This window comes from Aplysia californica, unplaced genomic scaffold (genome assembly GCF_000002075.1).
Source record: "Aplysia californica isolate F4 #8 unplaced genomic scaffold, AplCal3.0 scaffold00039, whole genome shotgun sequence".
Taxonomy (NCBI): domain Eukaryota; kingdom Metazoa; phylum Mollusca; class Gastropoda; order Aplysiida; family Aplysiidae; genus Aplysia; species Aplysia californica.
The window spans coordinates 2,114,543-2,130,431 of record NW_004797309.1 but is presented as its reverse complement, the minus strand read 5'-3'; the positions used below and the strand labels follow the sequence as shown (position 1 = coordinate 2,130,431).

Here is a 15,889-nt window from a genome sequence, read left to right as displayed (position 1 = left end):
TATTCATTTATCTATTTTTTGGCGTTGTTTATCTTTTTTTAAAAATTCAATTTTTATAACTTTCTCGTTCTGTGACAAAATTGTTGACTCATTACCTACAGGTTGGTCCACCGCGGCGCTTTGATTGCTTCTGATTTATTCATTTATTCATTTGTCGTTTTATTTATTTATCTATTTATTTTTGTTGTTATCTTTAATATTACTACTTTTGTGTTCAGCGTAACAATTGTTGACTTATTTCCTACAGGTTTGTACACCGTGGCTTTTTGTTTGCTATTGATTTATTGATTTATCTTGTTTATTTATTCAATTATTTATTCGTTTATGTTGTTATATTTAATTCTTAGTACTATTGTGTTCGGTGATACACTTATTGACTCATTACCTACAGCTTTTTACACGGTGGCTCTTTGAGTACTACCGAACCCTCAAGTGCGTAGCTCTACCTGTTGAGTCATTAGCTACAGGTTTGTCCACCTCGGTTCTTTGATTGCGACTGATTTATTATTTTTTTGTATTTATTGTTTGTGTTGTTTTTTTATGTTTTTATATTCAATTTATATGACTTTTGCGTTCGGTGATACAATTATTAACTCATTACCTACAGGTTTGTACGCCGCATCTGTTTATTTTTTTATTTTTTTATTTATTGTTCCCGTTATTTATTTATGTTGCTATATTTTGTTTTTTAAAACACTTTCCCGTTCGGTGGTACAATTGTTGACTCATTACGTCCAGCCAGGTTTGTAGACCGCGGCTCTTTGACTGCGATTTAGCCATTAATTTGATTATTTATTCAATTATGTCTTTCTTTATTTTAGTTTAATTGATAAAGCCTTTATTATTTCCTAATACATAGCACTACCAGTTGAGTCATCATCTCCAGCTTTGTGGACAGTTGCTCTTTGATTGCTAGTGATTTATTCATTTAATTTTAAAACTTATTTTAGTTAATTATTTATGTTTTTATTTTATTTTTTTAAAACACGTTTGCGTTCGGTGACACAATTTTCTCCTCTTTACCTCCAGGTTTATAGACCGCGGCTCTTTGATAGTTAGTGCTTGGTTTATACATTTTCTTTTCTTTCTTTCTTCATTTATTGATTCCTTTGTATATTTATTTATTTATTTATTTATCTTAACGTCTAACTAATCGAGCCTTTATTACTCTCAGATGTGTAGCATTATCTGTTGAGTCAATGTGACCAGTTTTGTGGATCGTGGCTCTTTGCTTGCTAGTGACTTATACATTTAATTTAATCATTCAATGTTCCAGTCATTTACTTACGTTTTCTAAAAATTTATTTAATTCATATCCCTTTCGTGTTCGGGTATGCTATTGTTGAGTTGTTATGTCTAGATCTGTATACCGTAGCCCTTTGTTTGCTGGTGATTTATGATCATTTAATCATTCAATGTTCCAGTCATTTATTTATGGGGTTTTTTAAAATTTAATGTTAATTCATTTCCCTTTCGTGTTTGGTTATGCAATTGTTGAGTCTATATGATGATAGTCACCTGTTTTTGGAACCGTGGAGACTTTTAAAAAAAGCAAAGCACTCTGGAGAGTAACAACTAACGATGTAATCATTGTTTCAATTATCTATTTTTGTATTTAATTAACTAAACCTTACTTACTTTTACCTCCGTATTATTGCCTTAAAAACTTCTTTGAGTTATTTTGACACTTGTGATCAGGTTTATGAAGGGTAGATCTTAGATAGCGAGGGATTAATACATTTATTTATGTTTTTATTCAGTTATTATTATTGTATTTTTTAAAATCATTTAATTCATAAAAACCCTTCATCACTTGCGTACGCTAGTGACCAGGTATGTGGACTGTATCTCTTTGATCTAAAATGGTTTATACATTTATTAGCTCATTGTTTCAGTCATTCGCTCTATGGATCCAATCAGTACTCCCTTATCCCTTTGGCGAGTGAAACATTACCTGATAAGTCATTATGACGCTAGTTACATTACCAGGTTTGAGCAGTATAGCTCTTTTAGTTTTAGTTTTAGTAAGGCTTTTATGGCACTTGCAACACAATAAGGTCATATAAGTGGCGAAGATTAGAGGTGTTACAAGAGAGTAACAAACACGAAAAAGAAGGAGGAGAGATAAAGACGATAGGCGTTTGATAGGAAAGAAGAAGCAAACCACACCAGAGCACCCGCCAACCACCCACTTATAGCTCTGTGAGTGCGGGTGATTTATACATTAATACATTAGATATATATTCATTCAGTTATTTTTTATCATTTAATATTTAATCAATACACTTTACTTTATTTTTACGTTCGCACCACTACTTTAAAAGCTTTTGAGATTGTTATGACATCTACAACTAGATACTTATTCTGAAATTTTGGTTTATAGTCATTTATTTACTCATCTAAGCCCTTATTTGTTTGTTTCCTTTCTTATTTATTTGATTACCTAATCAATGTACTTCGTTATTAGTTTCACGTGCTTACAAGTTCTTTTAGAGTATTTTTTAGCAATTATGAATGGTTTTACGACTCTGGGTTCGTATCATTGTTAGGGGTTTTTTTCAATGGTTTTTCCAGCAAATTTGTAACTAACTGTTTTTCAGTTACATAAGTGTTTCAAGTTTCATGGGCAATATTTTTAAAGTTTCTATATGGATATTCTGAAGTTAGAAAACAGATATATTGAGTGAAGTTCGAGTCACTAATTCATGTACAGATATTAAAATTTATTTATCACATTATTTTATTAATTTCGCATGTCAGTCAGTACGTTAAACGTTTTATTCAGTTAATACGACGCCCGAGAACAGTTTGCGCATTGCAGGGGGTAAGGCGTAGGGCATAGGGCGTAGGTATGGTTCCAAGAAATTTGTATCTCTAGTTATCTATTTGATTATTCATTTTTTTTTTCCGGTATCAACTGTAATTTTTATCAGTTTTTCATCAATCTGTTTTATCTGCTTATCGATGCTTTAAATGTTTATCTATTTATCAACTTCTTAGTTAAATTAGTTTATCAACTTGCTCATTTATTTGCGCATTTATTTGCGTATCAGTGTATCGTTCCTACGTCTCCAAATAGCGCTTTGGTTTTCTTGCTGTTGTTTTTTTTTAAAACCCATTAATTTTTTTAAAAATTCCATTTGCTTTTTCTGTTTTCTTTAAGTTTTCTGTACGTGTTATATTGCATTTCTTCACATGTTCCACTAATTAAGTTTAGGAAAGAGAGAGAGAGAGAGAGAGAGAGAGAGAGAGAGAGAGAGAGAGAGAGAGGGGGGGGAGAAGGAGTCAGAGAGAGACAGAGAGAAAGATAGAGACTAAGAGAAACAGAGAAAAAGAGAGAAAAAGAGAAAGAGAGAGGGGGAGCGGGAGCGACAGAAAGAGAAAGAGGGAACGACAGAGAGGGAAAGAAAGACAGAGAAAAAGAAACAGAGAGAGAAAGGACAAAGTAATTAGACTCAGAGAGACCGAGAGAAAAAAGAGACAACGATAGAGAGAGACAGAGAGAGTGAGAGAGATAGAGAGAGGGAGGAGAGAGAGGAGGAGAGAGGGGGGAGAGAGGGAGAGAGAGAACGAGAGAGATACAGAGAGAGAGACAGGGAGGGATAGATACAGACATAGACTCAGAGAGAGAGAGAGAGAGAGAGAGAGAGAGAGAGAGAGAGAGAGAGAGCTACAGCAACCAATTCCTTTAATTCAAACAGATTGTCATCATTATTGAGCAAGACTCATATCTATAGCAATTTTTAATAAAGCATTCTCATTATACAGTGGCGTCCAATAGAAACCTGAAAATGTAATCACCCAATCAACATGTTAAAGTAATGCACTACCCACTCATGCAGCATGCCAATTTAAAGCTAAATAAAACCTACATCACCTGACTGATTAATATTTGATCTATGTTTAGAGACGCCCGAGATAATGGTCACTCAAAATTTAGCTTAAAAAATCAGGCTTGGCAAAATATCGTCATAGCATGACACGACGTGTTGCATTTTATGTACGTATCAAAGTTTTTTTCATTTTAAAATAATGCCCTAGCAAATGAATACTTACTCTACTGTACGCTTGTCTGATTGCATTTAATGACTATAGTTGTTTACTCTGAACAAAGCAACATTCAAAGATAAACTTTTTCAAATGTAAAAGTATATTAATAGGGTAATGGGTAGCTTTGTGAAAGTGGTACTATGAACTCACCCCTAAAAACCCGTTATTTTTTGCTAGAAAGCGGACAAACAATACTACACAAAAATCCTATTTCTGTTTAACGGTTTGATTCCAACTTACCGAAGATATCTTGAAAGGTTAGAGAATAATGTGATAGAGCTGCAATATAATGTCAGCAAAGGGTAGGTCTGTCTACTTTTATACATAAACACACACCAGAAACTATTGTGTTCCTACAGCTTTAATACCGAAAAAAACCCAAGTCATTTTCGTGGAGACAAATAATTCAGTAATTTAGCTATCATGTCCACAAGAGGGGGGTCTGCACACATGTTCTATGTAGTGACCCACTTAATTTTCCGCCTCGTCCTGCTTATTGCCAAAAGGTGTATGGTCTACATTTATTGTAAAAAAACAACAACCCAAAAAACCCACCTCACCCCCATAAAAACCCCACAACAACAATTACTAGCACAGCTGGCAAATATTCTTTGATGTGAGTGTACTTAACATCGTTTCAGATGATGTCAGCCATATTTGTGTTTTTAGAGCCATCTATTCCTCATTTTATACTTGAATTGCTGAGGTTGTTTTTAAAGCTCTTCAGGCCTCCTATTTATCCATCATTTACTGCTAAATTTTTATTTATACACGCATAAACGCACATGCACGCACACACACACACACACACACACACACACACACACACACACACACACACACTTGCACATGCACATCATGTAGAATTTATCGTCTTATAAATGCCAGCAAATGCAATGATGACACTGCTGCCAGAGTTCAAAACCTAAATGAATAGCGCAAACTACTGAAATTACCTGTTTAATTTTTTCCTGAGATAAAAAAATCTTATCTGTGTCGTCATAGTAACGGGTCGTTGGGACTGGGGGTCAGCCACATCCTCTTGGAAACAAACGTGTCTAGAAGCTGAACCGTCATTCAGATGACCACATGCGCTGTGCTGACGATCCAGACAATAGAAAGCCAACTTCAGCTTCTAGCTCCACATACCAGCAAGCTTTTCTTTTCTGTCCCGTGTCCTGATGTGGTGTCGAATATTGGTTAGTTAGTTATGCATAGATTTTTATTAATGTAGTAGTAATTTCTGTTAGAGTTAGCTTGTACATAATATAACAAAATAGACGTTTTTTAAAATAAAATAACGGGTTTGACGATTTACACTGACGACGACGACGATGATGATGATGATGATGATGATGATGATGATGATGATGATGATGATGATGATCATGATGATCATGATGATGATGATGATGCTGCTGCTGCTGCTGCTGCTGCTGCTGATGATGATGATGATGATGATGATGATGATGATGATGATGAACCAGCAAACTTACACTTTGGCACTACCTTTCCTGGAGTATGCAAATTCAAGTCCCGGGCACTGCCGTGCGAGTCAGCCTAATCAGTCGCAGATGTTTGAAATATAAAGGCATAGCAACTCTACGACATCTCCCCTTTCGATTTTAAAACGATTGTATTTACGGAGGGTATAGTCGACCGCATGATTGGTCCCTAAGGAGTCTTCCTTACGACAGTCATGAGACGACAAATGCAGTGCATGTTCCACATTATCCGCTCCTTATCCTCCTCCATGCCAGTACAAGACTCCCGAGCACCTTATTTTGCGAGGCCTGGGCCACACCGACAATGAAACCTCTCTTTTCCTTTGACAAACAGTATGGCGTGATACCGTCTGGCCGTGCTTGGTGGGGTGCGAACGATCATAGCTATGCTATTTCAAGGATCCGTTGAAGCTTATGATTTGAGCCTTTGATTACACAGGTTTTTTTGGGTTTTTTAAACAAAAAATAATTCTGCCTAGTAATATCGCCGATTCTACGCTTCAAAGTGTGCTAAGGTTAAAGTAGTAGAAATGTTTCTTCATCGTAGTATTAAAAAAAGTGCAGAGGTTCGTTTCATTTGGATCGTATATGGGGTTCTCAGGAGCCAAAAGCAATGATGCATTGGAAAGCATCTCATAAAGGTGGGACACTGAACTCAACACTCAAATCCCCCTAATCCATGTCAAAATACGCGATATGCCCCCCCCCCCCAAAAAAAAATAATAATGAATTTTAAAAAAATAAAAATATATATATAAAATAAATAAATAAATAAATAAATAAATAAATAAATTTAAATTTAAATTTTTAAAAAAAATGATTTTTAAAAAATAAAAAAATTCAAACAATTCTTTTAATCCTCTCCTTCCCTCCCATCCCTACACTACTATTTGTCTCTTTGTTGCTTTATTTCTTTGTTTCTGTATCTCTTTATCTCCCTCTCCTCTCCCCTTCTAACCCCCCCTCCTTTCTCTCTCTCTCTCTCTCTCTCTCTCTCTCTTTCTCTCTTTCTCTCTGTCTCTCTCTCCTTACAAACACAGATAAACACACACAAAGTGGGTTACTGCAATAAATGTAAGATCATCCTCAAATAATATCTGAGTAGATCTGGACCCCTTTCCAATTTTCTATGCTACCTGGGTAATTTCTGGTGTCCCTTTCTGATCTGCTGTTGTTGGGGTGATACATTAAACAGTGATATTATCGATGCTTTTTAAAAAGTGGGAAAAGCTGCTTTTTTAAAACAACATTTTCAGCTTTAATAAGCCTGCCTGGGGATTGGGAGGGGGGGGTTATATATCTGTCTCTCTCTCTCTCTCTCTCTCTCTCTCTCTCTCTCTCTCTCTCTCTCTCTTTCTATATATATATATATATATATATATATAATACACATTTGTATATTTACACTTGTACTGTGGACAGATATTTATTTTCCATTTAATATTTTTGTTGTTGTCTATTTTATAGCAGATGGCTTGTATTTCTCTTTTGAGGTATTTTAGTTTACTCTCCAGAGTGATCTACACCTCTTTCTCCTGCTCTGTTAATAACTTGACAACAAAGAGGGCATGACACATATTATTTGCTAGCGACCTGAGACATCATACTATTTGGCCTCTATCCAAAGGAACGAAAGGACGACTTCGCGAAGGCTGAGAACACTCTGTGATTGAGCTGCAGCTTAAGTGAACCCTGCTTAATATTAGAGTTAGCAGTAATAAAAACAGTTATTGTTGTTGTTGTGCTGATGTTGTTGTTGCTGTTGTTGCTTCTGCTTTTGTTGCTGCTGCTGTTGTTGTTCTCCTCCTCCTCCTCTTCCTCCTCCTCTTCTTCTTCTTCTTCTTCTTCTTTTTCTTCTTCTTCTTCTTCTTCTTCTTCTTCTTCTTCTTCTTCTTCTTCTTCTTCATCGTCTTCTTGAATGTATTGCCCATGTAGAGAGAAAAATCAATAAACTTCGAAGAGGAAACTCTTCGTTCGTTGTATTTCAGTGTTCAGGGTGAGAAGAAAGGGTTCTTTCAAAAGTAGTAAAAAAAATCATTTCACTCACGAATTCCACCTTCAATTTCTAATTACGCCCTTGACTTAGTCGTAGCAGAATAATAACATGTCTGTTTCTGTCAGTAATTTACCTGAATAAATGTTAGAAAGAATAATACAAGTTGTCGGATTGTATACTGCTCTTCAAACACTGAGTAGGTCAGAAAGGTAATTTTGTATTTGATGAACCGTTAAGTATGTTATTATGTCAGTATCCTCCCACTTTGTGCAGGAAGTAATCTTGATCACCACCCCTTTGTCTATTCAGCTTTTTTAGCCTCCCGCAATGGTTTGTACTTCGACATTTTTCTGTTCTTCTCACTGGTGGGATAGATAGTAATGAAGCACCCGTATGTTTATTGAGAGTTAAATAGTTAGAATTGCTCCATTTACGAAGCTAGCTATCTCCTTCTCAGTACAGTGTAACATTAATAGTAATATGCTTTCAAAGAAGGTGTTTTTACGTCCCCATCAAGAACATTTAGATAATGTATATTATGCGTTGAAATAGCGAAAGTACAGTCTATGACTTTGCTATTTCCTTTTTTGTATAATTGAGTTAGATCTATTCTTCCTGCCGTCACTTTTGAAGTTTGTCTACAATGCTGGGGTCTAAAACTTCAATCACTTTCGATATTCCATGATGGTAGCAGAGTCTGACTCGCATTGTGGGAAAGAAGAAGAGCTTGAAGATATCTGTAGAATGGGGAAAAAAAAGAAAGATCAAGACGCTTACTACTACTTTGTCACCAACATTTATTATTGTCGATAGAAGCGCACACAGCCTATTTCGGCCAATATGTCTTGCCTGAAACGCTATGAAATGTCTATGTGTGGGTCAGAAACGAACTCTGGCTTGGCCAGCCTCTTTAGTTTCAGGCAGGCTTGTACTTGGCCATGAATCCCTCTTTGAAGCAGGTCTGTTGGCATGAATCGTCCGCTTGACATTTGGGGTGGCATGCGTCGAAAACTTCCTGGAAATGTTCGTGGCAGGCATCCTGGCAGGGTTTGACCAGGTCAAAGCAGGCCTGGGGATGCGGAAGTAATGGTGGTAGTAAATAGCTGTAATAATTTGTGGTGGTGGGATTGATGGCGAGGATGCTTATGATTTTGGGACCATTCAGAATGTTTATTAGTATTCCGTTCGGTAGCATTCTCCCTAATACGTTCAAGATCTGCGACACACATCGGTGATCATGGTTCTTTATTCATAGTCTTTGCTCAGATGCTCTACACCCCCCCCCCCCAAATTATCCTGATATTTCCCTGTCTCCCATCTGTCGACTACTATGTGTACTCGTAAGGTTATTGTATATGAGATAAAGAATGATATTTACTTCAAAGCGTTCAATGTAACTTGCTTGTATTATAGTCCATGTTCGTACTTGTTGTGGTTGTATGAGTGCAAATGAACTTTATAACATCGCTGCCATTGTTTACAGCCGAGACATCTCTCTCTCTCTCTCTCTCTCTCTCTCTCTCTCTCTCTCTCTCTCTCTCTCTCTCTCCCACTCTCACTCTCTCTCCCTCTCTCGCTCTTTCTTTCTATCTCTCTCTCTTATTCCCCCCCTCTCTCTCTCTGTCTCTGGCGTACACACACACACACACACACACACACACACACACACACACACACACACACACACACACACACACACACACACACACACACACACACACACACTCTCTCTCTCTCTCTCTCTCTCTCTCTCTCTCTTTCTCTCTATGGGAGAAGAAATAGAAATGTCATTTGTGTTATAATTGCAGGTTTTCACATTTTCGGGTGAATATTGTGGTAGACTCACACCTCCCTATATTGATTTGGAGAGTGAGAGAGATGTGTTTTATATATATATATATATATATATATATATATATATATATATATATAATATAGAAAGAAACAGAGAGCTAGAGAGAGAGAGCTAGAGAGAGAGAGAGAGAGAGAGAGAGAGAGAGAGAGAGAGAGAGAGAGAGAGAGAGAGAGAGAGAGAGAGAGAGAGAGAGAGAGAGAGAGCGAGTGGGGAGGAAAAAGCAATGACAACAAAGAGGGAGATAGTTGACTGTTCATCATTGATGATAATATACGACCGAGATAAGACAGTTTCCAATAGAAAAAAGTTATCCTGAGAAACTCAAACCCCTGAAGCTTGTTATATCAATAATTGTACAGCCATTGACATTTTGCCGGAGAATGGTAAACCTGAAGGCAATTTGCACATTTCTATTACCCCTTGGACCCTCGATTGCACTCCAAAATATTTGAAAGCTATTAATGAGCTGTTTTCTCGGCTGAAATATCCAACAGCAACGGTAGGAGCTCTCAATTCATATTGTGTGAGCCACAATTTTTATGCATAACGTTTTCTTTTTCTTAAAACTCTCGAGAAGAATTGTATGAAGCTCGTTCTTTTAACAGAGTTAGCACTTCCAGTTTCCGAATAGAAATGAGGTAGATGTTAGGAGTTTTAGAAACAGCGGCCCAGAAGATAAATAATTCTCCGAGAAAAGAGGAAGAATAGTAATACAATTGTTTGTTGCGGTTAATAAAGATTGCAGATGATCAGTTCAGTCCCCAGCTTCTCATAATATGTTACATCAAATCTTGGATCTAATAACGGCATAGGTTACAGTCAAATAACATATATATTTTATAACTTTTAATGAATGTTCTCCTATTCTGTTTCTTCTAAAGTTGCGACTGTGACCTCATTAACGGAAGAACTTAAGAAGCTTTTTTTAAGGAATGAAAACTGATATTTGGGGAATTCGACGCCCCAAAAAGAAGAGAATAAGGGAGGGAGGGGGGAAAAAGTTTATGAAAGCAGGGAAGGGAAATTAGGTTTGACCAAATGTCATTCTCTACAATGCACGAAATCAGCTGATTTAACCTGATTCTCCCCCCCCCCCCCGACCCTTCTTCCATTCCCAACCACCTACTCATCCCCTGCCAGAAAAAGAAAGCAAAAAAAACCCCCCCACAAACGAACAGATAAACAAAAATCTTAAAGGAAATAAGACGAAAGACAAAAACTTTAGCAAAATATTCATGAATGTAATTAAGAAAATGAGTGAAATAAAACTACATACACAAGTAATACGGACGTATGAATCGTGATACACAAACGAATGTATAACCAATTGAATAATTTTGTAAAATGCTCTATGAACACCTTTATTGAGGGCATAACGGGTATACTCCGAATGTAATAATATGAAAGGTTTCCAATAATTTTGCCAAGAATTTAGGTATCCCTTAAGTGGTCAAGAACTCTTTATTTGCAAGTTCTGCTAGGAAAGGGCACACAGTCCTAGTGATTTCTGAGAAGATAAGGAAATGGGTGTTATAAAAGTTTAAGGATGGTAGGACAAAAATTCGGGAAGAATCAAAACTTAATGAGGACTGCGCATGTCTAAGTGACAACCACACCCTTCCGATCTCATGCTGTCAAAACTCAATATTTATTTTACTCGTCTGCCTTGTGGGTAAAACAATGAAAACATTGAAGGAGAAGTCAAATCTGCAACCCTCTGGATGCACTTTTATTCATGTTTGACCTAATCATAGAAAGAAATTTGGAAATATTATTCAAAAGTAAGCACACTAATTTCTTGTGCTTGTTGTCGGCTTGGTCCTCTCGAAGACAGAATATAAGTGAAGACCAGTTGGAAAAAAACAAAAAACAAAAAAAAACCCAAGAGATAAGTCACGTTTTAAGAAACTGGACTAAAAGGAAGATTCAAAATTTGAAAGTCTGTACCTCATGGTTAGAACTAGTCTTGCGGTGGTTTTTCAAAATCCTTACACAGCACAGGATATAGCTCTGGTCCGTGGGTTTATTCGGGGGAGAGGAAAGTTCGATTTTCGTAGTATACAACAAAAGATAAAAACTCCTTAAAATTTTTTTAATGGGATTTATCGTTCTTTTTTCTCCGCTGGAGTATTCTTATTATTCATCGGTAATAAACCACGGTCGCTGGCACAAGGATCTGGGGGGCACAAAACCACGTTGCATAATACATTTTGGCGGAATTGTGTCTCTCTACTGTGACTGATCTCACACAGCCAAAGTGAGTCCTAACAGGCGGAACTGAAGCACTTTTAAACAAAAGAAAACGTGAAACTTAAGTGTGAGGTTTTTGTCAAGTAGAACTGTTAAACTTTGTTCATGGCTTTAAACAAATATGTGAAGAGAAAGCAAATAAATGATGTCCTTTATTTGTTCATAACCCATCGAGCGGAAATATTTTGGATTCCGGCGTGAGTACATATTGTTGTTTATTAAGGAATTTAATAATAGCAATCTGCGACTTCAGATGCATCACATATCGACTTCCGTACTCATGCATCATAAGAATAAATGCACTAGACACTTGTATGTGACTTGTGTTTGGGTGGAGTGGTTAAAGTATTTGCCAATTCATGCATAAGATATGTCAATTTCTATGGAGGGAAGGATCTTTTTTGACTATCTCCTTCTCTTTGATTAGATAAAATCACACACAGAGCAGACTAACCTTGACAGGGAGAGTCAAAGCAGCCTACCAGTAAAATAATCTAAGTTTTGTTAACGAGTGCTTGAACCTTACAATCTACAATCAGTCAGTCAATCAGTCAATCAGCCGATATTTAATTGGAGCGATGAGCGTTGCTTATTATGCTGACTTACTCGTTAACACACAACCCAGCAGTCCTCCAGCAGTTATGCCAGGATCGGGATGGAGTTCCCAGTGGTACCAGTTGTGAGAGGCAAACGGGTGCCGAGGTCCCGCGCTGATTAAGCCTAATATGAGCACTCGAGCATATATCGGGTATTTATGTATATGCTGATTGTGCTAGTTAACCAGACTGCACTTGAGCTTATATGGAGTATATACTGATTATGTCTGATATGAGCACTCGAGCATATATTGGGTGTATACTGGTTATGATAGAAATTAGATATATTTTGACTGTGCCTGATATCAACCTTTGAACATGTGCTGGGTATAATATACTCACAGACAAACAGTCCTCAAAATCATCAGAGTACGCAAAGCTGGTCGAAGTGCACTTTTGCTGACACTTGAACTCCTGGAATTCAAAGCCCTCACAGGCGAGGTTACAGAAAAAGTCAGTGGGCTCACTGTGCATGGACATCCCTATAGCCACCAGCGCTGATAGAACTACGACTAGCTTCAGCATTCTTCTGTTGTATTTGGCCAGCTATATTGGGGAGTGATGATCTGTTCGGAACAGACAAAAATGAAAATAAAACAAAAGGAGTAAGATATTTAAATTAATTTCATTTCTGAGTAGTGTGTTTAGACGGAATTGATTCTAAAAACATTCCAAAGAGTGGATAAGAAATGGTGAGTGGGCAAAAGGGGCAGACGAAAAGAAGTGGAACATAGAAAGGAAATTATGTCAGGTCTATTGAGATAGACATTGGTAGTCGTATTGTCACGTAATTGTAGCGAGCATTACAAAAAACATAATTTTCAGGCTGTTCTCGACGAGCCACAACTTTAGGTAATTCTATGCCATTTACAAAACACCATCTATTTTGGAGACCTTTTTAGAAATCCTCAACGTTTGCAATACATTCATGTTTGTTTCAGCTCTCTTTGAACTTGACTAAATTCCTTCAAGCAGTTGAAATAATGCAATTTTTTTACAGCACGTAATTAAATAATGTGACAGGCATAATTATTTTAACGTTAGAATTTTATTTATTTCTTAATCTGAGGAATTTAACAAAATTGAAAAAAAAAAACAACAACCGCTGCTGTAAGTCTGTGATATCGTACAAATATTTACGACACACATCATCACTGAATCACTTCGTTTAGTTTCGTCGAGGTTATAGCTTTTACGCTGGCAAAACTATCTCGACTACAATTCTTGATGACGTTGTTATGAGTGCACTGAGAAAACCAAGAAATACAGAGAAATATTATTGTCTCTCAAAGATAAATCATTGTTGCTTTATTCTTTATTACAATTAAGAACGTGTCTAAATCATCATCTGTAACCAACAAACAACTTAGTCTTTTTGAAGAACAGATTTTATTCTCACTGTACATGGTTATTTTGGAATACATGTATATGAGTATCAAGAAAGAATTTTAATTTACCTTATTTGAAGCAAATGCAACTGGCTGCTCACAGATTCCTGCTTCGACTGAGAGTTCTGTTCTAATTCAGGGAAATTATGCTCTTTAAAAGCAATAAGATCTCTCCCCCATCCGAAATGATGACTGTTTATTTTACACTAACCATTGCAGGGAAGCAGGTGTTGATGCGGTATAATAATGCACGCACCGCAGTGGAACACCGATACGCATAATCGTTATCAAGCACCTGCTTTTTTACCTGCAGGTTTTGCATAGGAACCAGCGGGTGTTGGCAGATGACATGGAAGCAATAACAATGTAAATGAGGCTGCAAAAAGTCTTCTTTTAGAGTACATATTATTCAAGGCATTTACGATAATCTGATAATTAAGATTTCAGACTGTGATTTTCTGTACCTTCTCTCACCACCTCTCCCCCCCCCCCCCCCCCCAAACCCCCCGCCACACCAGAGAACCCACACCAAACATCAACAGCTGTCTGTAAAGTGTGTTGGGGTTTTACATCTTCTGTCACATGCACAAAACACGTGAACACACAAACACACACAAACACACACACACACACACACACACACACACACACACACACACACACACACACCCGCGCTCACTCACACACAGACACACACACGCCCATACGTATGCACTCTCGCACGCACACGTACTCAATATTCACATACGTATTTTAATATGTTCAAACTTTCTCTCTCTCTCTCTCTCTCTCTCTCTCTCTCTCTCTCTTTCTTTTTCTTATCGTCTACAAACTCCAGCTACTTTGCAGGATTGTTGAGGTGTACTTGTCAAACTTAACGAGTACAGCAAGAACAATTTATCAGGACGAACATATTATTTTGCAAGCTTATGAAAGGAAACATTCATCTCGGTAGACAGCGCTAACATTAGGGAAATCAGATTTTCAGCCGTGTTGCACTATTATGTCCATGTCACAGGTATTTTATGTAGTGAGGTTTTGTAAACCACGTCATTTTGGTACTTTTAGACAAAATTTTTGTCTTTGTAATTTTGAAACTCGTTGTTCATAACCCCTTTCCCTCCGAGATAAATAAATAACTCAACAATACATAAAAAAGCAAAGGACACAGAAAGACAGAATGCAAGCATAATGTTAAAAATGATATCATAATTTTGAAACGTAAGGATACAGATCCTTACTTCTCAATACACGTTACAGAGAAAAGATTTGGCCGAGCTATTGGAAAAAACATGGTGACATGATTCCATAATATGATATGCTACAATCTTAATACGGGGTGCCCACAACGGCTGGATCGGGCCGATCGCTCGACTCGATCACCTGAAACTGAAAACAAACACGTTTGCTTTTGAGGCGATCGAGTCGGGCGATCGGCCCGATCGGCCGATCCCATTCGTAGTGGGCACCCCCTATAAATTTCAAGTGGTTAGGCTACCGGACTCGTTATCGTGAGGTTGCGGGTTCGGGGGTTCGAGCCGCGGGCCCGACGTTGTGTCCTTGGGAAAGGCACTTTACACACATTTTCCTCACTTCACCCAGGTGGGAAAGGGTACCCAGCCATAGACAGCGAAAGATCTTATCAGTATATTAGTGTTTTTTGCGCCTATAAATGGCCGCTTGCACTGTATGCTTCCTAGGAAGTTGAGGTTGTTTCAGGATGCTCTCAGGTCAGCAGCTTCTGGGGTAATAGTATAGATTGTGAAGCGCATAGAGCTTGCTGTTGAGCTGGGATTTGCGCTATACAAATGCTATCTATCTATTATTATTAAGCAACAGGGCAAAAATCTGAGGTATAAAGGCTAATTAGACACACTCCAGTAGTTGTCTCCGAAGGTTTCATAGACTGCTCGGACACTGCATCTATGGTGATATGAAGAGGAAAGACAAATAACACGGTGAGGCAAGAACAACAATTGTAGTGTGCAGGATATGGCTCTTAAACTAGAACCACATGGGGGCCTCTGGAAATAGAATTTATGCGAGCTTGGACCACATCAAGTACATGTATTCCACAAAAAAGTTTCCAGTACTTTTTAAAATACAACTAAACTATTCGTTTTAATCAGTATTAATAACAGTTCTGAACATGAACAGGTTTACGGTATTCCAAGAGCTATCAAAAATATTTAAAATTCCATGGCAACACTCGGAAATTGTGTATGTGAGTGTGTATGTGTGTGTGTGTG

The 15,889-nt window shown here is 37.4% G+C and overlaps 1 protein-coding gene across 2 annotated transcripts in view; it reads right to left on the bottom strand.

Moving 5' to 3' along the window:
- Positions 1-8,328: 8,328 nt before the first annotated feature.
- The window catches only part of LOC101850537 (cysteine-rich neurotrophic factor), an 18,547-nt gene continuing 10,986 nt past the window's right edge, over positions 8,329-15,889 (bottom strand). Inside the window, exons 1-3 of one of the 2 annotated variants that reach the window (XM_005092015.2) lie at positions 13,710-13,801; positions 12,595-12,818; positions 8,329-8,620 (exon numbers count right to left, since the gene is read on the bottom strand). In XM_005092015.2, the coding sequence (XP_005092072.1) occupies positions 8,468-8,620; positions 12,595-12,777 (336 nt within the window). In that variant the 5' untranslated portion in view covers positions 12,778-12,818; positions 13,710-13,801 and the 3' untranslated portion in view covers positions 8,329-8,467. Of the gene's footprint in view, positions 8,621-12,594; positions 12,819-13,709; positions 13,802-15,889 lie in introns of those variants that run through there. The other variant, XM_005092014.3, reaches the window with a different exon arrangement.